At 35.2% G+C, this 23461-nt stretch overlaps 1 protein-coding gene across 2 annotated transcripts in view; it reads right to left on the bottom strand.

The window, feature by feature from the left end:
• Positions 1-7089: 7089 nt before the first annotated feature.
• LOC148944552 (cytosolic iron-sulfur assembly component 3) overlaps positions 7090-23461 on the bottom strand; it is a 40680-nt gene continuing 24308 nt past the window's right edge. For both annotated transcript variants that reach the window (XM_089100655.1, XM_089100656.1), the window contains exons 6-10: positions 21994-22134; positions 20672-20920; positions 12801-13029; positions 9328-9482; positions 7090-7410 (exon numbers count right to left, since the gene is read on the bottom strand). In XM_089100655.1, the coding sequence (XP_088956781.1) occupies positions 7169-7410; positions 9328-9482; positions 12801-13029; positions 20672-20920; positions 21994-22134 (1016 nt within the window). In that variant the 3' untranslated portion in view covers positions 7090-7168. The remainder of the gene's footprint in view (positions 7411-9327; positions 9483-12800; positions 13030-20671; positions 20921-21993; positions 22135-23461) is intronic.

Here is a 23461-nt window from a genome sequence, read left to right as displayed (position 1 = left end):
TGAGGATGACAACCAGCCACACAGCCCTCAGGGATGTAAGTTATGCCTAATTTTGGAAATTAGGTCTTTGAGGATGACAACCACCCCCACATCCCTCAGGGATGTAAGTTATGTCCTGGGGGCATATAAGGTTTTTATAGAGAGTGTTGTCGTAGACACTTCAAAGAGGACTCATTCGATTGGAAATTGAAATGGCTAGTGCCCTTTTTAATAGTTGAAACTGATTGGAGGGCAACTAACCCCCTCTGTAGCTCACCATTTCCCCAAACACATACAATCAAAATTTTGAGATAGCCATGTTTTTCACGTAGTTGAAAGTTCTGGAGATTATGTCTTTGAGGATGACAATCCTCCCCCCATAGCCCGCAGTACAAGGGTCGTAAGTTATGCCCTTGGGGCATATAAGGTTTTTACAGAAAGTTTTGTATTAGAAGCTTCAAAAAGGGCTCATTTGATTTGAAATTGAGAAGATTATTATTATAATTTTTATTATTAGAAAGTGATCAAAGGACAAATGCCCCCCCAATGCCCATAGTTTCCCCAAACGCTTCCAATCAAAATTTTGAGATAGCCATTTTGTTCAGCGTATCAGAACAGTCTGGAAATTATGTCTTTGAATATAAGAAAACCGCCAGCCCTCAGGGTAAGGGCTGTAAGTTATGCCCTTGGGACATATGAGGTTCTTATAGAAAGCATGGTCATATAAATTTCGGAATGGGCTCATTGGAATGGTAATCAGACACTCTAGTGTTATTTTTAAGAGTCAAAGTGATCAGAGGGCAGCCACCCCCCCCCCCCCCTCACACACACCTACGTCGTATTGTCCCGAAATGCATCTAATCAAAATTTTGAGATAGCCCATTTTTTTCACGTAGTTGAAAGTTCTGGAGATTATGTCTTTGAGGATGACAATCCTCCCCCCATAGCCCTCAGTACAAGGGTCGTAAGTTATGCCCTTGGGGCATATAAGGTTTTTACAGAAAGTGTTGCATTAGAAACTTCAAAAAGGGCTCATTTAATTTGAAATTTTAAGACTAGTGCCTTTTTTATTATTAAAAAGTGATCAAGGGGCAAATGCCCCCCCCAACGCTCATAATTTCCCCAAACACTTACAAGCAAAATTTTCAGATAGACATTTTGTTCAGCGTATCAGAACGGTCTGGAAATTATGTCTTTGAGAATAACAAAACCCTCCAGTCCTCAGGGTAAGTGTTGTAAGTTATGCCCTGGGGACATAAGAGGTTTTTATTGAAAGCTTGATCATATAAACTTCGGAGGGGGCTCATTGGATTGGTAATCAGACGCTCTAGTGTTTTTTTTAAGAGTCAAAGTGATCGGAGGGCAGCTAACCCCCCCCCCCTCACACACACCTACGTCGTATTTTCCCGAAATGCATCTAATATAAATTTTGAGATAGCTATTCTATTCAAAATAGTCTAAATATCATATAACGAGGACTTTGGGGTTGAAACAACCCCCAGAAATTAGGGGGCAAGGGTTGTAAGCTATGCCCCGGGAGTATTTAAGGTTTTTATGGAAGGGATGGTTGTTTAACTTTAGAAGAGGCTCAGTCTTTCTCCATGAAAAGACTATGCCATTATAAAACGAACAGAAATTAATCAAAAAACTTTCTGCACAAAATAAGTTTTTCAAAAAAAGAGTAAAGAACTCCATTAAACCAAAAATGAACAAAAATAAAATAAAAAAATCTATCAAGCATACAACTACCACAAATCAGTATCAATAAATAAATGAAACCCAAAACAAACAGAAATTAAAATAAATAAGAGTCAAACTCAAAACGAGCAGAAATTAATACGAGTAGGGTTCTAAACCCCAAGCTTTCTAAAAGCCAGAATATAATTGGTACTTTATTGAAGAAAATTCTTTTAAATGTTTCCACTTTTCTAACTTTAGAACTCAAAAATCAATTAAGATTTTAATGAATAATTATCAGCATATATATATTAAACTGACAATGCAGATTTTTTTCAGAAAATTCATTTGATTTTTTTTCAGTAAAGTACAAGTTATATTCTGGCTTTTAGAAGGCTTGGGGTTTAGAATCCGACTCATTTTAATTTCTGCTCGTTTTAAGTTTGACTCCAATTTATTTTAATTTCTGTTTGTTTTGGATTTCACCTATTTGTTGACATTGATTTGTGGTAGTTGTATTCTTGGTAGATTATTTGATTCTGTTTTCATTCATTTTGGTTTAATGGAGTTCTTTATACTTTTTTTATGAACTTATTTTGTTGAAAAAGTTTTTTAAATTAATTACTCTAAAAGAGGAAAGGATTTGGCCAATGTTCAAATTTGGCAAAGTCCACGTTCCTGAATTACGAAGCTTAAAATGTTTCTCCTAAAAGCTGCTAAACTCAATCCTCCTCAACTACCTTTCCCCAAATTCCCTATTTATTTAGCCACTAACAACCACGTAGAACGGATCAACCTTCCTTTGCTATCCAGTTCTTCAATAGTTGATCTACTCTCTCATTTTACCCCTATTCCACTACATCAAAGCTTCCCATTTAGTTTTTGGTCTTTATTTCGTTTCAGTCTTCGACAGATCCTTCTCTTTTAAATTTGTGCTTTATTTTAACATCTCCTCTCTTTCTATCATTATTGTTAGGAGCTTTTTTAGTTATCTTTCTGGTTTTTATTTTATTCTTTCTTCTACCATTCATATTAATTTAATTGATGCGCTTATTTATTTATGATCGCTTTTTAATACAAGTCGTTGTCCAGATTTATATTCATGGCTTATTTAATTTTTCACTTGTTTCGTTTTTCTTCTTTTCACCCAAAACAGAAGTATGGCAGTTCCGCTTGTAAAAAAAAAAAAAAAAAAAAAAAAAAAAAAAAAAAAAAAAAATCATCTTAAAGAAACCCATCGATCTTTTAAGTTATTCCAAAATTATTAGTTAAATTTTAATTTCTTTGGTACTCTGCCACGAAAGACGACATTTAGGACTTCAAGGAAGAAACGTCATTTGAAGCAATCGGATTGAATAGTCACTCTGAAAATACAATAAACATTTTTTGTTTGGTTTTTTCAGATGACCTGCTTTAATGCAATTTGAGTAGTTCAGAGACACAGTGCCTTTGATGAGGATAAAGAAAGGGCTGCACAAGATTGGTCATACAGCCAAAATTTCATAAAATATTGAGACCTATTTACAAGAAAGCGGAATTTGCTACTTAAAAGCCCGTTTTCACCGAAAATACTCTTTTTTTCACCAATTCTAACAGCCTTTCCCAATAAAATGTTTTCGGCACGGAGGACTGTGGGAATGTTTTCTCTATGCGAGTATGACTTTCAGAAAAAAGCTGACGAGAAGCTTGTTCACCGCCCTCGACAATGGGCATGACTCTTTTCTCTAGATTTCTAATAAACTGTATTTGCCATACGCGCAACTGATCAGGTATCAATACCTGACATACGTTATATTTCTCACTTTCTTTACGTTGAGAGCCAAACTGTGTGAAATCATGATGTTCGAACTTACTTGTCCAACAAGTGATGTTACCATAATCCCACGTTAACTACTCTCAGCATCGTTTCTGTCATTTATTTTCCTGTGCAATACATATATAATTTTTTTTTTCAGAAATGAATTGCTTATCTTCTATATAATGTGTTATCTAAATATCTAATTTGTTTACCTTGTGATAGCGGAGTGGATAAATCCAAGAGCTGGAACCAGCAGGGATGACGGTTCAATCCCTCGTGTCACAAGGAATTTAAATCCCTCTTATTCTTACTTATTCTTAAATAATTTTTTTTTATAAATATCGAAAATATTGATAAATTAAAAAAAAAATGTAGGCAATTTTTCTGTTTGGGTGTATAGGCTGCACTTAGCTCTATGATTTTGCTTGGTATTATTAGACAACATCAGAAGTCATAGTTACAGTAGTAACCGCATCTTAGTAAAGAGCAAACCACGGACCATATCAAGCAAAATTAAAAAATATTTTTGAAGAAAAACCTGAGTAGCAAGAAAATATTAGCATTTGTAACTGATTCAGGAATTATAACTACTATCTCGATTAGTCTTAATAGTAAAATGTCGCTTCAAAAACAACTTTATGGGAATTTTGAAAAATAGCCTGGAACCCATAAAGACAAGGTGTTGGATTGAAACAAAATGTATACCATTGGTATTATCATTGTCACAAACCCTGTACCAGAAACTTACAGTCACCTGGCTAGAACAAAAAGAAAAATCACTTTTTGTATGATTAGAAATTATGTGCCCCTTTTTTTCCTTCACCGCTAGCGGGGTATAGTAGAGAAGGAACCCCAGGAAATCAGGAAGCAGAGACATTCAAGTATGACATCATATCCCAGAGACGCAACTTTTTATAACATACGTGTATTACGTTATCTTGTCAAACGATATGTGTGTTACATCATCTTGTATTTGAGGATACAGCCTTTTGCCAAGAATTGTGTCTGATTTTAAATAATAAGCTTTGTTGCTTATTAAAACACATAGATATCGCAATTTCCTTTCAAATCAGCCTTTAAACACATCGTTATGATGTTTCCCCCCATTAAGACTGAATAAGAAAAGAATAACAATAGAGAAGAAGCAGGAGAATAAGAAAGGAGAAATATCACTTACTTAAAATAATTCTTGAAAAACCTAGTAACTTTATTCTTTACCCAATGCACAGTTGGGGAGCCTCAAATCTACTTCTACCTACCATTACCTTGTTATCCTAGTCAACTCAATAGGGAAAATTCTTGACGACTCTTTAATGCCTGTTTAAATGTAATTGCCATCCCAATTCTCTCCCTGCTCACAATGGAGTATCCTAAAGCCCTCTTCTAAGTGTTCCTTTTTTTTAGTTTTCATAAACACTTTTGTTAAGGGATATCCTGAAAGATGGAAACTTGTCAATTACCTAATGACCATTTAAACCTGCTATAGGAATATAATGAGCATCCTCAATGATCCTAAATTATCTTTATAATATCTTATTATGTGATAAAATTCCCTTGTCAAAAGATATGTGTGTTACCACCTTGTAAATGAAGATGCAGGTTTTTGTCAGAAATTGCATTGTATTACAAAGTTATCTCTTATTAATGAACAGAAAGACAAAAAAGATGATGAACTTAAGCTGGTTGTTCTCTAATATAGATGCTCTTTGTTTGATGTGAAATTATAAACAGGAAAAAACCTATGGCTTTTTCTTTGTTGGAATAGTAAGAGACGACCTGGCTAAAACCTCCGATTATGACGTAATTGATCAATCTTTAACATGAAATATGCAGTTTTTCATAGAGAAATTGATTCTATTTTAAAAATAATTTGTTTTAATTAGAAAACGTTCTTATCACCATTAATTTCCTTTAAAATGAGCCATTGAACAACTCTCTACGATGTTCCATTGCCAAGCAGTGGCGGATCCAGGGGAGGGGCGAGGGGGCGCACGACCCCCCCCCCTACCGTAGTCTAAATTAGTGTAATTTACTTAATTAACGCAAGTTTGGGTTAAATAAACTTGTTCGTAACGCAAGTTTATCAGATAAATCTATTTTGCGCCCCCCCCCCTAAAAAATCCTGGATCCGCCCTTGTTGCCAAGCTATCTGTGGAAAAGAAAAAGAGAGAAAAAAAATGCCGTTTAGGCAGAATGCTGTAGTAGCTGCCACTTTTCTTGATTTTCAAGCCAATATATTTTCCTTGCTGCTCAAGCCAAGGGACAGAGTTTTCTATATATGGGTTTCAGACAAGGCGGTTCTAAAGGTGTACTTCTTGTTTTGATCTGACTCTAGTTTTAGGAGTTATGGGTTATTATATTTCTTAACATCGGACGTGATCGTCTCTTAATAGGTTGCTAGCTACAGCTACAACCCGGATTGCTAGCTACCGCTGCAACCCAGATAATTTACATTTAACATCTAAAATCACACCATTAAAAATATCGCTTACCCTCAAAACTAAAAAACGACACCATAACTTGAAATACAACATAAAACAAATATTTATTATTTGTGAATGTAGGCAATTCCTGCAAACTCCATGATAACATCACTTATTTATTTTCACTCGTACATTCATTTCACTGAATATCGGCAATTCCTGCAAACTCCAGGGTAAAACCACTTATTTATTTTCATTCGTACATTCATTTCACTGTGGTCGAGCTACCACATAACTTAAACTTATCAATCCCACAGCTAATCTAGCTCAAGCTATATATACAGTTTATGATCGAGCTGCAGTTTAGAGTCACTGACTTTTTATTACTTTTAATATTATGTTTAGTTTTTGCTCTTTTCGATCTTTATTTATATTCATCGTTAGACTGATTTTCCTATTTAAAATTGAGCTTTATTTACACCTCTTCGTTTCTTTTCCTCTATTATCCTCCCTTGTTGTTAGATTTTAATAGTATGATCTCCTTATTTATTTTAACCCTTTCAGATCTTTATTTATGTCCAGTATTTGACTGATTTTCCCATCTAAAGCTGAGCGAGCTTAATATTCACATATTCTTCCATTTCTCGCCATTATACTCCCTTCTTATTAGATTTTGAAAGTTATTATTTCCGTTTTTCACCTTTTCACCTTTCTTTTTCGTTTTTTCCTTTTCACTTTTTTAATTAGCTGCATCGGTAGTCTTATTTTTGAGCAGGGGCGTCGTTTGGGGGGAGGGGGGTAGTTTCCCCCTAATATTTTGAAGAAAAAATTATTACATAGCCCATAACCCTTGACTATTCGGATAAGGACCCCTCTTGCCCCCCTTAAAAAGGCTGGAGATTCACCCCTGTTTATGAGCTATCGTTTTCAGAAATGAAATTGACACACTGATTGGGTTTCAAGTTCAAGTTCCATTCAATTCCATAGAATTGACAGAAGTTGATTTTTGCCTTTTCGAATGATTTGGTAATGCTATAAACATATATATATATCTATATATATATATATATATACATATATATATATATATATATATATATATATATATATATATATATATATATATATATATATATATATATATATATATATATATATATATATATATATATATATATATATATATATATATATATATATAGCTTCATAAGTACCGCTTAACTACTTCAAGAAAAATCGATAAAACTATCAAATAATAATTTAAATTGTATCAGTAGAGACTAGAACAAATTCACCATTTCACTGTAAGGGCATTGGTCATTTTCGGGATTGCATGAAAATCAGTCCTTAAATAGTTCAGTCTTTCTTCAACTTGTTGCCCATCAAGCCAACGCTCAAACAGCATTGTCAAGTCTTCACTCTCTTCACTGTTTCTTTTCTGCAAATCTTGGTAAGTCTTCTTTAATTTGACAAGGATCTCTTTTGAGGATTGGTCTTCTTCAATTCGCAGTTGTGCACCGCCGTTAATGCAACCTAAATTTAAATTCGGATTATGCTCTTAAAAATGCTTCTCTTTTTGTTTCTGATCGTTATAATCACCGAAACTGCATGGAATAACACACTTTCCGAATCAACTCATAATTTCGCTCTTTTATGGTTTTTATAAAAATAGTACTGAATTCTTGGCTACATTTGTTCTTCTTCTTTTTTTCCTCCTTTGTGACGTTGAATTTATCTGTTTTTCCTTTCACGTCTTTAATTCAAACATTATGAATGTTTGAATTAATGTCACTAAATTCATAATTGACTTTAATTTATAATTAAAATTAATTTGAAACATTTGAATTAGTCTTTGAATTGGCAAATAAGATTTGAAAATATTTTGCTTGTCTATTGCTGTTGTTTTCCCAGAGAATATCTGTTCTGTCTTAGGTTGTTCGGTAGAGAAACGGTTGTACTAAAACAACCCAAATTTAAGGGGGTGGGAGGTATTTCTACGCTTGCGTACAAAAACACAGAATTACAGTAAGGTTGGTATTTCTGTACTTGGGAATTCTATATTAATTTGGATTTTCACACGGACCTTCCTACATCAAGGAGGCACACTTGTGCCTCTTTAAAGAGGCGACGCACCACAAAAGCGATTTCCGGTCCTAGCGGTCGCAGAGAGACGGCGGTGATCGCATTTTGTAGCCTAAGGTCAAACTAAGAAACATGCAAAATTTTACCCCCTTCGACTTTATCTTCATGGGGGAAAGGGGGCCGGAAGTTTCGACCCTCCCACCACTGCCCCCCTTTAACGTTGTCCGATCGGGCTGAAATTTAGAGGATAAGCTTTCCTAGGGCCTGGGGGCTTATCCTCAAAATTTCGGCTCAATCCGATTACGCCTTCCCTGTTTTCCAAAAACCAAATATAGCCACTTAATGTTCATCAAATTATTATTTTTTTATCAGCCACGCCTACAGGCCACAGTTGGCAACGGATCCGGGTTAATGAGGACGCATTTGAAGCGGAATTTGACCTGTTAGGGCCTTTTGGTATTTTCAGACCGAAAAAATTATCCCCCGAATTTACATTTACGAAAAACCCCGTTTTCCTATAAGAGCCCATGTTAATTTTTTAAATTCCTAAAAGCATAGTATTTCATTATTAAAATTAGATCAAAATAGTCCTCTTGACCTGACAAGACCGACTGTAAGCTTCCAAAACTTCCAGCTCTTTCCCAGAAGTTTTTTTTGCCGAAAAACGAAAATCTTAAAATCTTTAAAACCTTAACACAAGAATCTTCAAAAGCGGGGGGTTTGGGGGGGGGGGGGGTGGCAGCCCCCTAACTTTAACTCCTGACACGATCAGCTAACAGTTAGTCAAGCAATAATAATTAATAAACTGTACAAAAACGTGCAGATATTATTTTAAAGAAACTATGCTTTCTAAAGAGTTAAAGAGGTTGAGTCAAAAGTTCGAACCTTAAAACGTACAGGGATTAGGAGGTACAGTTGGGGGGCTGCCGCCCCCCCAAACCAAACGCTTTTGCAGCCTTAAAAAAAAAAAAAAAAAATTTTAAACTAAAAGTAAGAAGCGACATTAAAACTTAAAACGAACTGAAATTATTCCGTATATGAAAGGGGCTGTCCCCTCCTCACCTCCTCGCTATTTACGATAACTTTTGACTTTATCACAACTCTATTTTTGTTAAACAATAAAAAACTTTAGCGTAACGAGCGAGGCGTTGAGGAGGGGACAGCACACAGAATTACAGTAAGGTGGGTATTTCTGTACTTGGGCATTCTATATTAATTTGGATTTTCACACGGACCTTTCTACATTATGTTATAAAGTGGTCTTAAAAATTCAAGTCGTTCGATGAGCATAGAGCAGAGCCTATAATAGGCGACTGAACTTCAATAGGGGGACAGGTCTATTTACCTAAAAAAATCAACTCTTGTTACCTGAAGGGCATGCCATGACTTCAACATAATTATATTGACATTTCTTTCTCTTCAGCTTCTGAACTAAATTTTGTATGTTTCTGAAGCCGTTGGCTATTGCAAACCTGAGCGTTTTTCCTTCATGTTCCACAACTGCTTCAAGTAGGTCTTGGTTCCTGAAATAGCCAAACAAATTTCAGTGCAAAGGCTACAGTTCAGCCCCATTCTTCTTCCCTACCCAGACAACCACAAAACTAAACACTATACTACGTCATAGTTGCAACAGTGGCAACCCTGCTGTGCTTGCGGGAAAGCTGTCGTTATCTGCAGGTCTTACTGCGCACCATAATTTACGTCGTTTTTCGTAAATAATTTTAAGTGTGCGAGTTTGCTTTTTTTTTTTTTTTTTTTTTTTTTTTTTTTTTTTTTTTTTTTTGTTCTTGATTTACTCTACTTCTTTTTGTTCATAGTGGGCAATAAATAAATTATTATTATTATTATAGTTGCAGCAGTAGTTTGAACCTGGTAAAAAGTGAACTATGACCAATTGCAGCCAATAGAAACTACGGTTTTTAAAAGAAAATTTCAAGGGACAAATCTTTGCAATGTAACATAATTTTGAAAATTTCATCAAAAGCCTGAACCCATGTCCGGTTGAAGTAACAAGTACACAACTGAAATCATCATTGCCGAAAATCGTTGAGTAGAGGTCTACAGCCCCCACCATGGACAACAAGGAATGATCACATTTTTGTATGGGTAACACTTATGTGTCCCCTTCATTTCTTTAACTAGAAAAACAAATGCCAGTATGCTATTACGTCAAGTGACTTAGGCAATTGAAGGACATCGTAATTCCTTAATGCAATATCTTATTCGCCATTTTAACCACTGATTTTATTGCTGGATATTTTCCTTTTATCTCAGTGTGTTGACGCTAAAATATTACTTGTTACTTTGGACTTTTGTTGTTATTCGTTTGTAGCTCTGTATTGTGTTTTTTTTTTTAGCTCTGTGGCTACTTGTTTATTATTGTTACTACTCATGATATTATTTTTCTTGTTGCTATTTTTTGTAGCTCCATGCATAATTTAATTCTTAATTAGCATGATTTTGTATTTTATTGCACACTTGTTGTCTCTGATTTCATGTTAACAGTGTTTCCTTTGTCTAACATTTTTTATTCTAAAGATTGTTTTATTGCTTGTCGTTTTCCTTATATCTTTATGTGGTGACCTTGAAACAGTAATTTCAACTTTGCATTTCTTTTGCTGCTGCTTTTCGTAGCTTCTTGCATTACTTAATTCGCATTTTTTCAATACTGAGCTGCTCGTTTAAGTTTAAAGCTGTTATAGTAAAATAAACATATTCTTTTTCTTCTTAATGTAAGACTAAAATATAATGATCGTTTAAACTGAAAATCACAGTTGACATATTTTCAAATCGTGATATTTTGTGTAAAGCTCCACTTCTACTTATAATAGGAGTCAAGCCTCTCACGAAAAATTATTATTTATAGTACAGAAAAGAGGTAAGGAAAAGCGGAGGATTCACCGATCGAAGATATAAATTTTGTAGAGAAAAACATTCTTCTATATCTTTCGGTGGAGAATTTCATTGAGGCAAAATAGAATTTCTGTTGCAGCAGAACGAGGGAGTTAAAGACTAGGGAAGAAAGAACTAAATTTGTCCAAGAGCTAAGGAGGGTAGTATTGGCGAAAAGTAAGCAAACTTTTGTTATTCTTTCCTAGAGGATAACCCAGTTGGCTCTCCAAAAAAGGAATACATAAGGTACTTTGTTATTATTCTATAGTAAAATCATTAATTATTATTCTGAAATACATTTTATTCCTTTATGAATTTTTCAAAATTCTAATATCGCTCAGTAAAAGACACGGAATTATTTTTCCAGGCTGACAATAACTGGAATACCATCTCACTGCATATATGAGTATTTGTCACTTCAGTCAACAAAGAACAATTTACGACAATCAAAGAGCCCTTCCAAATGGAACGAAGGGGAACACAGGAATGCTAAACACATTTTAAAATTAAAAAAAAATGTATTCTTGATTAGGATTAATAAACAACATCTAAGGTTATCCCACAAAAAACGACTGTTCATGTATTTTGGAGAAAGAGAGAGAGAGAGAGAGAGAGAAAGAGAGAAAGAGAGAAAGCGTCTCAAACACATAAATGCAAAAACGATAATAGATTTGCCTCACTGGAATAGAAAACTCTATTTTGTGTTGGTTTTCTATAAATAATAAAATTGAGTTTATCGAAGCTACGAATAACTAACACATCTAGGAATGGGATTTTATTTGCGATTTCGATTTCTAAAGTAAACTGTAAATTTCTATCGTATGTAGAGATAGAACATAGAATATAGAGTATCTATAGAGTTTCTATAGATAGATAGAAATAGAGTTTTCTATTTAATGATTATCAAAGCTCTTTGTATAGCTGATTAATGTGTTTGCATCTCTTTTTTTTATACAAAAATCTGTTTGACTTTTTAAATTTTTTTAAATCGAAATATTTTAGAAATTGACAACGTTACTATGATTGGATAAACATTCATGTATTTTAGAGAAAGAGAGAGAGAGAGAGAGAGAGAGAGAGAGAGAGAGAGAGAGAGAGAGAGAGAGAGAGAGAGAGAGAGAGAGAGAGAGAGAGAGAGAGAGAGAGAGAGAGAGAGAGAGAGAGAGAGAGAGAGAGAGAGAGAGAGAGAGAGAGAGAGAGAGAGAGAGAGAGAGAGAGAGAGAGAGAGAGAGAGAGAGAGAGAGAGAGAGAGAGAGAGAGAGAGAGAGAGAGAGAGAGAGAGAGAGAGAGAGAGAGAGAGAGAGAGAGAGAGAGAGAGAGAGAGAGAGAGAGAGAGAGAGAGAGAGAGAGAGAGAGAGAGAGAGAGAGAGAGAGAGAGAGAGAGAGAGAGAGAGAGAGAGAGAGAGAGAGAGAGAGAGAGAGAGAGAGAGAGAGAGAGAGAGAGAGAGAGAGAGAGAGAGAGAGAGAGAGAGAGAGAGAGAGAGAGAGAGAGAGAGAGAGAGAGAGAGAGAGAGAGAGAGAGAGAGAGAGAGAGAGAGAGAGAGAGAGAGAGAGAGACAGAGAGAGAGAGAGAGAAAGCGTCTCAAACACATAAATGCAAAAACGATAATAGATTTGATTTAATTCATTGATTGAATAGAATTTAACAGGGTAGATTTCATTCGTAGAGATGAAGCTGTTAACCATTAATATTGTAAGAGAACTAGAAAATTCCTCAAGAGAACTTGCCAAAAGTCAAAGTAAAGGGCATATTTACACAGTAAATGGAGACATATGGACAATTTTCTTTTGTATAAAAAGGCTTGGTTTGCGGAATCGTTTTGGAAATAGGGAAAGTTGTCTTGATTCCGATTCTGGAAGAAAACACCAACTCCTATTACTAACCACGCCAAAAGTATTAAAATATACTCCTGAATTAAGTAAAATGATTGCCAATTACAATAATTCACCTTTGCGCAACGAAATTTGGGGCTATATTGAGACCATATAATTCTTGCACCGCTCTCCTCATAACATGATGGGCATAGCCAGATGACTCTGAACCAAAGGGAGTAACCAATTTGGGCTTTTTGGGTCTAAATTCGTCAAATTTATCCCCATTGAATAGTTCATCAAAGCCAGAAGCTTCCATTTCAGTAAATGACAAATTTTCCTCCTCAATTATTTGCTGGATTTCAACTGAGAAAAGAAGAAACATTATAAAGTTGATCCTTTTCGTCAGGTCATAGTTTCAAAGACCAAATTACCTTCAAAATTTTGATCCTTAGTTAATTTATATAGAAGAGCATACTTGCTTTAAAATTGAGACTAACTAATTTGATTGTTTTTTAGAAAATGACCGCTACATGCAGTTGTACAACTTTTGTAATACGAGGCACCGGATTAAAAAAATAATCGCGGTGATAAATCCTCAAAGAATAAGCTAAGAACAAATTACCCATGTGCAAATATTTAGTCAATATTAAGTAATTTTGCCAAGTGTCGTTTTATATAGTTTTATATAGTCGTTTTTTACCTTTTGCATAACTATTTATTGTAGTCCTACGTCTATCTGAATATATATATATATATATATATATATATATATATATATATATATATATATATATATATATATATATATACCCCGGCGCCGCGCCGATGTGGCTTCTTTATAGAATATATGCCATATAGGATAAGGCTAAACTGCTGCTTTTTATTGCTTTTGGCTGCTCTTTTGCATACTATTCATTTTTTATTTTGGGAATTCATTCCAAACTATACATTCATAAATACCTAATACCAGTCAAATTATAAACTGCGTTTAAAAGGAGTAAACTTATAAAAATGAAAAATACATGATGAACACTTCACATGATAACACTTCAATTACAATGACACAAAAAACACTTAATAGTTTATTCGCTATGAAGAAAAATGAAGTGCCAGCTATTTTCTTAGGTAAAAAAATGAAAAGCTCATCCGTTTTAAGTGTAATTAAATGAAATAATATGCAGACTGAAGTAGCTCCAGGAAGATGTTGAAATGTTCATCCTAGTTCGTCACTTTTAATCCAAGCAAAATGTTAGGACACTTAGTATCAGTTATTGAGTTTAAGCTTTGATTTCCAAATGCTCACAAGAATTACCAAATTTAAGAAAGTCGCAACAATAAGTCACCTATGGTCAAAATACTTAGACTCCTCTTTGATCCCCACCCAGGCTCAAAGCTTCTGCTATGGTCAAGCAAACGCGGGAAAACATAGACCGTTACCAGTATGGCGGCCTCAAAGGTTGCAATACCTCGATATACCTCGTGCGCCTAGTTGACATTATCTTTAAGTGGCTTGACAAGGGCAGTACCTTCATCGACCTAGCTCTCACCGATTTCAGGATGGCATTTGACCTGATTTGTCATCTTACGGCAGCAAAAAATATGCGAGCAATGGGTGCACAGAAGCGGTCTCTTGCATTAGTGATGAGCTTCCTTCAGGACAGAATGCAGTGTGTATTTCCATTGTTTGAAGGTGAGTTGATCTCATACTGGTCTAAACTTACCTGTGGAGCCCCTCAGGGTACAAGACTTACTGGTTTCATATTTATCTCCCTCATCAACTTCCTCCTTCAGAATTTCGAAGAGCGACTCAAATTCGTCGACGATTTATCATTTGTCCTCAAATACCTCGTCAGAGAAGGTGTAATCGAACGTCAGTTCAGCGAGACCCTTCTGGCATCCTTCTCTGAGGAATGTGAACGTTACAAGCTGACACTGAATGCAGATAAATCAATGATCCTCAGGTTTTTCCCCTTAAAACGTGATTTGGAATTCCCGCAAGTCCCTTTTCCTGTTGTTCCATCTGCAAAAATCCTCGGAGTCACATTATCGATGGACTGCACATTCACCGAACACGTGGAGAACGTTATTAAGGCTGGCAATGCATCACTTCAGACCTTAGTCCTGATGCGCAGGTTTGGCTGCGACACTCAAAGCCTAAAAAATGCCTATATTACGTATGTGAGACCTCTACTCGAATATGCCGTCGCTGTCTGGGGACCTTTTGTCCAGAGCACCCACTACCTTTGCGATGACCTTGAATCTTTGCAGAAACGAGCTGTTAACATAATCGTTGGTAACAGAAGTGACGACTACAACAAACTCTTGCAAGAACTGAACCTTGAATCTCTCAGCGACAGACGATTATCACTGATCATGTCCCTCGGCAAGTCACTGCTATCTTCGCCCCATCACAGACTGATCCTCCCACCTGATGCTCCTGTTAACCAAAGAACCAGATCCCAGTCGAAGCTACAACCCCCTGTCTGCAGGACCAACCACTACAAAAACACGTCTGTCCCCTTTTTCGTAGAAGCATACAACAAGAATTAGTGTTATTTGAATTCACGTGTTAGTGTTTTTATAGTGTTATTTGTATTTTTTTTTTTCATATTGTTGTAAATACGACATAAATTAGCCATGGCTACGCTGTTCGATCTTAATAAACCTATGTCTATGTCTATGTCTATGTCTATTTCCATGGAAATCTCCAAAGAGTTTCTTTTTAAAATAGCTTTCAAGCGTAGTTAGGGGTATTTAGACTTTTTTGCTTTTCTTCAAAGCTTTGAAAAAAGTGTTATAATATTCCACATTGTGTTATAATATTATAATATGTTACATTTGTGCATATTTTTGGTAATCATTTGTGGGGTGATCAAATTTTCTAAACCACTGTAGATACGTAAGAACGTTGCAACATCTAGTACCCTGAGGTAATCAGACTGTCAAAGATTCCTCCTTGAACCTCCCAAATTGAAAGCTTTTATTATGACCTGGCCTTTTAATGTAACTTGGGCACTGGACCAAGGGCACCATTGTTACTCGTGCGCAACGTTAGGTGGGGATGTCGATATCGCTTTCGTCACACCAATTCGTTTCAGTGTGAATCTGCCTGGTACATATGAATGAATGTTTTCAAAGTAAACCCGTTTCATCAATAGGAAAAAAACCCGAATTGGACGTATGTCCCTTTCCTTTTGGACGATAAAACTATTCAAGTGCTGTTTCAAGCATAACTCACGCAAATCTTGTAAATTTCTGTCAACTTTTCAACTTTTGGGAATTCCTGCTTTTAATAATAAAAAAAAAATAATAAAGGTAATATTACTTAAATATAATAACTCCCAATACCCACCTTATGGATATCATCTTGATAGGATGCGGTCTCTGAATCAAAAAAAAAAAAAAATAACTTATTGGCATCCCTGCTTTAAAAAAAATCGAGGTATTATCATGAGGGTATGAGTAAAGGGGTACAAAGACAACAACAAAAATGTCGAAATTATTCAGATATACCTCAAATTATTGGAAAACTGAGTAAAAATAATTTAAAGCCGACCGAACGCCGCCGCCTCTGCCGGCGGCGGCGTGCATGTGGTGCGCCAGCGGCGTTACGACACTTCGGCGGTATTCGACCGGGCCTCTCGTCGGTGGCGTTCGGTCGATCCGCCGGCGCGGCGCCGGGGTCTATATATATATAGACCTATTGGTGTCTTTTAAATTTGAACAAAGCTTGTTTTAAAAAGATTTTTAACATCTTTTTGAAACCAAAAATAACCGTAGGATTGAAATCTAGTCTACCAGTGGCAAACGGGTCTACACCCAAGCTCCAGCACATTGGCATTGGGGCAAATGCAATCCCCCAAAATATAATATGTTTCTATGATTTTTCTTATTGCTTCCCACGTTTTTCATATCATTAAGGCTTATATTCCTTGTGCAAATTTTGGTGTCTTATTTTTCTGCTCTCCTAGAGCTTTCATACATCAATGGAAGATGACAACTTTTCTATGATTCCATAGATGAGATTCAGATCTATCCATTTACCCAACTACAATTTTCAAATTAGTTCTACATAGCTTTTTAGATTGAAAACACATAAAATATTTGTTGAATTTTTTTTTAAAAAAAGGACAATTTTCCTATTTTTAAGAAACTTTAAATCCTTCTCCAGCAAAAAGTTCTTAAGTAATATTATTGTTCCGGCTTAGTGAATACATAGATCTGAGGTCAATGAATCCAATTATATGAGTTTCTTGTCCTCATGGTGGAAGTTCCAGGTGCAGGCTTGTCGCAAAATCACTTATTACAGAGTGAACTTTAACAAGCCGAAAACAAATGTTTTTGGCATTTTTTCGATTTTCTGCGCACCAAAATGCCTTATAGCATACCTATATTTACCCCCTGGATAATCCGCATGACACCTTGACTGAAACTTACAGACACACGACAGTAACCACAATATAGACCCCCGTCCCCCGGTCATCATGAGACCAAAAAGCCAATTAATAACGATAGAATACACCCTGGTCTACAAAAAAATCAGGATGATCCAGTGATTGAGAATCCACCATCATCTAGAAATTTGTGCACCAAATAGTCCCACCAAGGATTAATTAGGCTTCAACAGGGTTAGCTTACCGGTTAAGTAAAGGAGTTTAGAATCCTTTTTTAAACCATTTGAATGACAAAATTATATGAATTTTATGTTAAAAATATTTAAAAGAGAATTTATCATTGATGATGCAATACTAAGGGGTTTATTTATTTACATTATTAATATAAATATTATTTATATTTTTATGTATGAGATTGTATATAAACCCAAGATTGAAATCCTAGGGTTTCAGTATATTATTTATATACTAATTAAAATTTATTTATCAAACTTAATGTTCAATAGAAGCTTTTTCGTAAATTTTATTTATTAATTAATCCTTCGTTTTAAAACCGATTTTTAAATACGATTGACTTTGTATCGGAATTGTTATTTTTTTAATTATTAATTATTTCCTTCCTTTATTTCTCCATTTCACTACATGTTACACCTTTGGTTCGTCTTTATTAAAGCAATCAGAATCTTTAATTATTATTCGCGACGAAGACCACACTGCCTTTCCATCATAAACAATAAGTAGAACAACAGGGAAATTCTTATACAAGACAGTGGAACGCAACTTTAAATGAATGTTTCGACCCTATATCCAAGGGCCGTCCTCAGCAAAAAAAACGAAGAGAACAAAAAAATATAAAAGAAACTTACATTAAAATTCAATTATTAAAACTGAAATGTTTTTAAAAAAAATGTTTTAAAACAGCCCTAATATCATTACTTCAAGGAAGTTCAACCAGGAATCCTGAGTTCCTTGACTCCAGGAAGTTCAACTCCTGGTTGAACTTCCTTGAAGTAATGATATTAGGGTTTTTTTAAAACATTTAAAAAAAAAACCTTTCAGTTTTATTGATTTACTTTCAATGTAAGTTTCTTTTATATTGTTTTTTATTCTCTTCGTTTGTTTTGCTGAGGACGGCCCTTGGATATAGTGTCGAAATATTCATTTAAAGTTGCGTTCCACTGTCTTGTATAAAAATTTCCCTGTTGTTCTACTTATTGTTTATTAATCATTATTCATATTAGATCTTATTTATCGGCGGATTAAATTTTAAATACGTTGCTTGGACAAGACACGCAATTTCGTGAAATTCAATTTTACAACCGTTAGCAAGGAACTGTTTCAACCATCTAAACACCGGAAAAAAAACAACAGAAAAAGACAGCCCTCTTGAAAATTTGGCATTGTCCGTTAGGAGACAAGGCGAGGTGTGGAATAGTTTGTGTCAAAATGAAAACAATCAATTATCTTTTATGCCAAGATACAGATATGCAGACGTATTTATCTGAAACTAATAAGCAATACATGTACAATTAAATGAACTTAAGCAGGTATACAAAATTTTGAGCAAATATTTCAACATTACCACAAATCATTTCTTTTATTAAGAGTCTGATATCACAAATGCAAGTATCTTTTTAATTATGTAGGAATTTGCAGAAGACAATATACCTGGATGGCCAAAACAAACAATACACCGATCCCTGACAGGAAGAAAGCAATGGTTAAGATTAACTTCCCTATCATTACGTATTACGACAAATATTGAGTCTTCAAAACTGCTCTTATTTTTCTCATGTATCTTTTACGACTCAGAATTGGCAAGCAATTTCCAAAATCCTGAAATCAGGTTCTATGAAATTAAGAAGCTGAAATTTACCGGTTCGACAGGCAATAAGCTACCATGGTCGTTTCCAAATAAAATGCATTTGAGCTCAACGTTCAAATACAAATCTCCAGTACAAGGGAAAAATGATATATGGATGGCATACAGCCAGACTTCGTGCTTCTTTAGCTGTCAGGCGTGCTGTCAGTCCAGATGATCGAGTCACATTTCGGCTGCAGCAACTGAGAAGACGTTATCTGACGAAAACCAAGAAACGGCAAAATCTCAAACGAAAAACTGTGAGTCTCAAACTGAGATTTATAGCCTGCCGGCTAAAACCCAACAGATTTCATTTAGGATTAAGAATTGCTTTCCGAACAAACTATCTTTCTATGTTAAAGATAGTAGATCTTAAATAGTAGACCCAGTCGAATAAAACTTCCAGAAATACCTCAAACATCCAATCTGGAAAATCTCGGAGGATTGCATTCAACTAGATCAGTTACTAGTTTTTAAACAGCTAAATTAAGTTTGCCCGGAAACCGAAGCAGTGACGTCAATTCACGAAAATTTAGAGGAGGACAAAATGTGTTTTTTTCATTTTTTCTAATGAAAATACCAACAAAAGATTCATGAAAGTAATCCACCCCCAAAAAAGGGAATTTTCAAGATGAAATTGGGGAGGGGGGGGGGGACAAAATGGAGCGGCAAGAATATTCTTTCCTCTGTCCCCCCTCAAATTAACGAAATTGAAGCGATAGTTTACCCTATTGGTTGAATCTTTGTCCTATTCAGTTCTCAACATTTTAACGTACCTGGTTTTTATAAAATCCAGCGAACTTATTTTTATCGATCTCAAAAGTTATTGGAAATAAAACCTTTTGATGTCACTTTTGTCCCCTGCATCTTGGAGATTTAAAAATGCCCTCCTTGTACACTCCCTTCTGCACTTCCATAAAATTCATGTCTAGCACAGGATAAACCTAGCGCTTTTTGATTTGCTCCAGCGCTTTTGAATCTTCAGTGCTTTGTGTTTACTGCAGCCAAAATACAAACTGAAACTCTTTTTACCAAGTCTTTGACTGGCGAAGAGCAGATAAAACTATTTTTTGCTAGCGTAGGCAATCGAAAATGAGCTGAAACTTATAGAAAAGGCTAAGAAACTTTCTAATTGACTTTCCAAAGCTTTCAAAATTTCCGTGTGAGATAATAGAAACAAAATAATTTTTATTAAATCAGAACTTGAAAGAAAAAAATTAATGAGAAAAGTAGTTCTGTAACCAAAGCGTCAAACCAAAAAGATGTTTCTCTGATTTGATTTTTAATTCGTAGCCCGCATTTTTATGAGGAATAGAATCAGCCAATAAAAATCACACTGACTTATCCCATTGTAATATTGCAAAAAAAGAAAAATACGAAGAATAGAAAAAATTAGCGGAACAATAATAAGTTACATCGAATGCCGAGATACCGAGGATACAGCCACCTAAAGTGATGGATGGCCTTAAAATATTTATTTATGGCTCGTAACCAAAACCATTTTAAGTTGTACGTAGGCTAGCTACTGTTCAATTTTATTTTTACCAAACACAATAACTACAAGATGAGCTTTTTGGCATTTGGCTACGGATACGGAGAGGAAAACTCCACGGTACACGCACACCCCTTTAAATATCGTTATTTTCTCAAATCTACTAAAAACTTGTTTCTTTTGTTTGTGTACCGACTGAAAAATCCCTTGAAACACTGTTTATAGTAAACACGTGATATAAATACATTAAAAGATTACCTGGTGTAATAACAAGATCCACATCATGAGAGTCATTCATTTCATCATAAAAGTCGTTCCTAGATGCTTCAAGTTTGCGATCAAAACAAGACTGAAGAGAGACATGAAATATCTTAGACTGAGGTAAACCAAGTCTATCAGCCATCTTTCTTTTAATGTAAGACCCAAGAATCTGTTGACCGGATTTGACCTTGCTCAAATAAGGAAGAAGCCACTCACCATGGGTTTTCTCAGCATAACACACCCAGCCTGAAAAACAAACGGCATTACAGTAGAAATTAGCATTAGTACATAAAACAACATCAACGACATCTAGCGTTTGGAGAACTTGTTTGACCCCAAACTTTTGCGCACTTATCCATTTTAAAATATAGAGGAAGGTTAAAGAGAAAAATTATGTCATCAGTAGGTCAACCAGTTTAAATTCAACTAGCTTACTTACCCTATTAAAATTTTCCCAAGTTAACCTAGGCCTGCTTTATAAAGACTAGACTTTGGCTTAAAATAAATCTTGAAACCAAAAAATGCCGACTAATTATAAGTTTCTGAGACACTACGGCTTTAATTCAATAATATTGCAGTTTATTTATTAAAATCATCCAAATTTCGTTGGAATTTTCTACTTTTTTTTTACTCAAGTCGCTAGACCCTACACTGTTAGTGGCGCTAATAGATTTTAATATTTTAATTTTTTAGTTTTTAATTCCTAGGTTAAACAGTCAAAGATACAACTCATATAAATTTCCCATTCTCTTTGTGCCGATGGCTAAAAAAATATTCGTAATGTGTGGTTGGGGGCAAATTGCCCGACGCTTCCCGTGCTTTCCCCCAGATTTCTCCAGCTGTCCATTTAGAGCTGGGCCAAATCTGGCTGAGCTTACAGAGCCATACCGCTGACTACCGTTCCAAACCAAATAACCAACGATACCAACACTCGAACCCCTGTTTCCATGGACTAAGGATTTCAAGTCTAGCGCGCTAACCACTCGGTTAGGACTCGTTTTAGGCAAGAATTGAACAATTCACTTCCACGACCAGTAAAATCGTAAGATTCTTTACACATGTAAAAAAGTGATTTTAGAATTTTTTTTCCAGATAGGCATTCAAAGTAGTCTCTTTTTTTTAAGAATTAAGCAGGAAGATTTCGGATAATTTCGCTTTCAATCTGACATTAAATAGAATTCATACAGTAAGGTGGCTCAGTCATTTTCACTTGACAAATTTGCCTTCTTCTATTATAACTTAGCCCCTTTGAACAACAACAACACGTTTCATATTGCGACACAAAATCCTTTTTAGACAAACAGAATATTCGAACTTACCCGGGCAAGCAGACGCAAGCACTGTTCCGCTAGGGTTTTCTTGATACCTTTCAATGAATTCCGTTGCTGATTCTTCTAAGCTTATTTCAATAGCTGAGTTCAGATCAAAAACCAAGCAGACGCCTAGTTTTCTAAATAAACCTAAAAGATTGATTTGGTCTGTAGTATCTTATTCACAATAACAGAAAAAGAAACTGAAAACAAAATATAAGAAAGTGAAAAAAACATAGAAAGCAATATACTTAATAATAAATAAAACATTTTCATAGCATCTAGCGCAAAGTCAAACACGCAAGGAGAGCGTTCATTCTTTTCTTTTTTTTCAACAATTCTTTTTCTCATACTCTGAAAACCCTGTTGTTTCTTAGGACATAATGATATAACGTTAATTTATCAGTCGAAATTCATGTCCTTGCCCTAGATGAAACATAATATTCTCGTGAATAAATATTACCAGTTCAATAAAACCCGTGACGCGCCAGAGTTTTATTTAAGTCAATAAACATGTTCTTTACATCAAAAAAGCATTTATTGGGGCAGAGCAACCAAAAATAATTGATTTACCGTAATTATTGTGTTGCAGGAACAACCCTTTAGTTTTGTCCTTTTTTTTCTTGTTCACCAATTTCAGCTTATTTCTAGAAAGTGGGAAGCGTCTAACCTCCGCAGTTTTTACGGAAAGTGTGGACCTCAGGCCGGATGATTACTATGACATTATATTTTGGTAAGCTGCGTATGATTCCTGCTTTAGGCCAAAAAGGACAGTTTTGCTAGTAATTGAGTCAAAGCATACAGTGAGTGAGTTGAAGTGGAGTTTTACAGTCTATGTCAGGAAGCCAAATCTGAAGTTATGAAGCCAAGCTTTTGTTTCATCGAGCCATGTTTCTGCTTTTAACTGGAAAGCTCCGTTCTAGCAGGTAGGCACCAGTTTCAAATCGAAGTTGAACTAAAGTAAAAATTCTTAAGATGTGCGACGGTTACCTGGTCCATTCAATGAAGAAATTGCAATATTCCTTCAGCTCCTTTCGAAGTACTCATATTCAAAAGATGGACACCCGCAAAAAAAAAAAAAAAAATTGCACCAAGACAGATATATTTTTTCAACGCTAGTCTAATAGTCCTTCATGAGCTAATCAATAGATACGACATCAGTTTTTCCGAACGAAAATTCGTTCATTCGATACACCATTTTAAAAATTTCAAGGGTTGACAACTTAAGTGATGGGGTACAAATTAGAAAAAAAGGGGCATGGTTCAAATATTGAGATAAGAGAGGGACTCGTAGGTAACAATTAGATGTTGTACCTGACATATTTTTGAATGGGGGTTAGCATCTTTTGCTAGTTGTTGTCCCTATTATTTGCTTTTGAAGCATTTGACGGTACAAAAAATTTCCTTTCATGTCCACTACAGAGAGGGACGTGCAAGTAAGAATGGATTGTGATGCCGCAGTCATCTTTTTGGTTAA

Source organism: Artemia sp. Qi Xiang Cuo, chromosome 14 (genome assembly GCF_049724085.1).
Source record: "Artemia sp. Qi Xiang Cuo chromosome 14, ASM4972408v1, whole genome shotgun sequence".
NCBI classification, from domain to species: domain Eukaryota; kingdom Metazoa; phylum Arthropoda; class Branchiopoda; order Anostraca; family Artemiidae; genus Artemia; species Artemia sp. Qi Xiang Cuo.
Note: the sequence above shows the minus strand (reverse complement) of the source record. Positions and strands in the feature narration are given on the sequence as shown.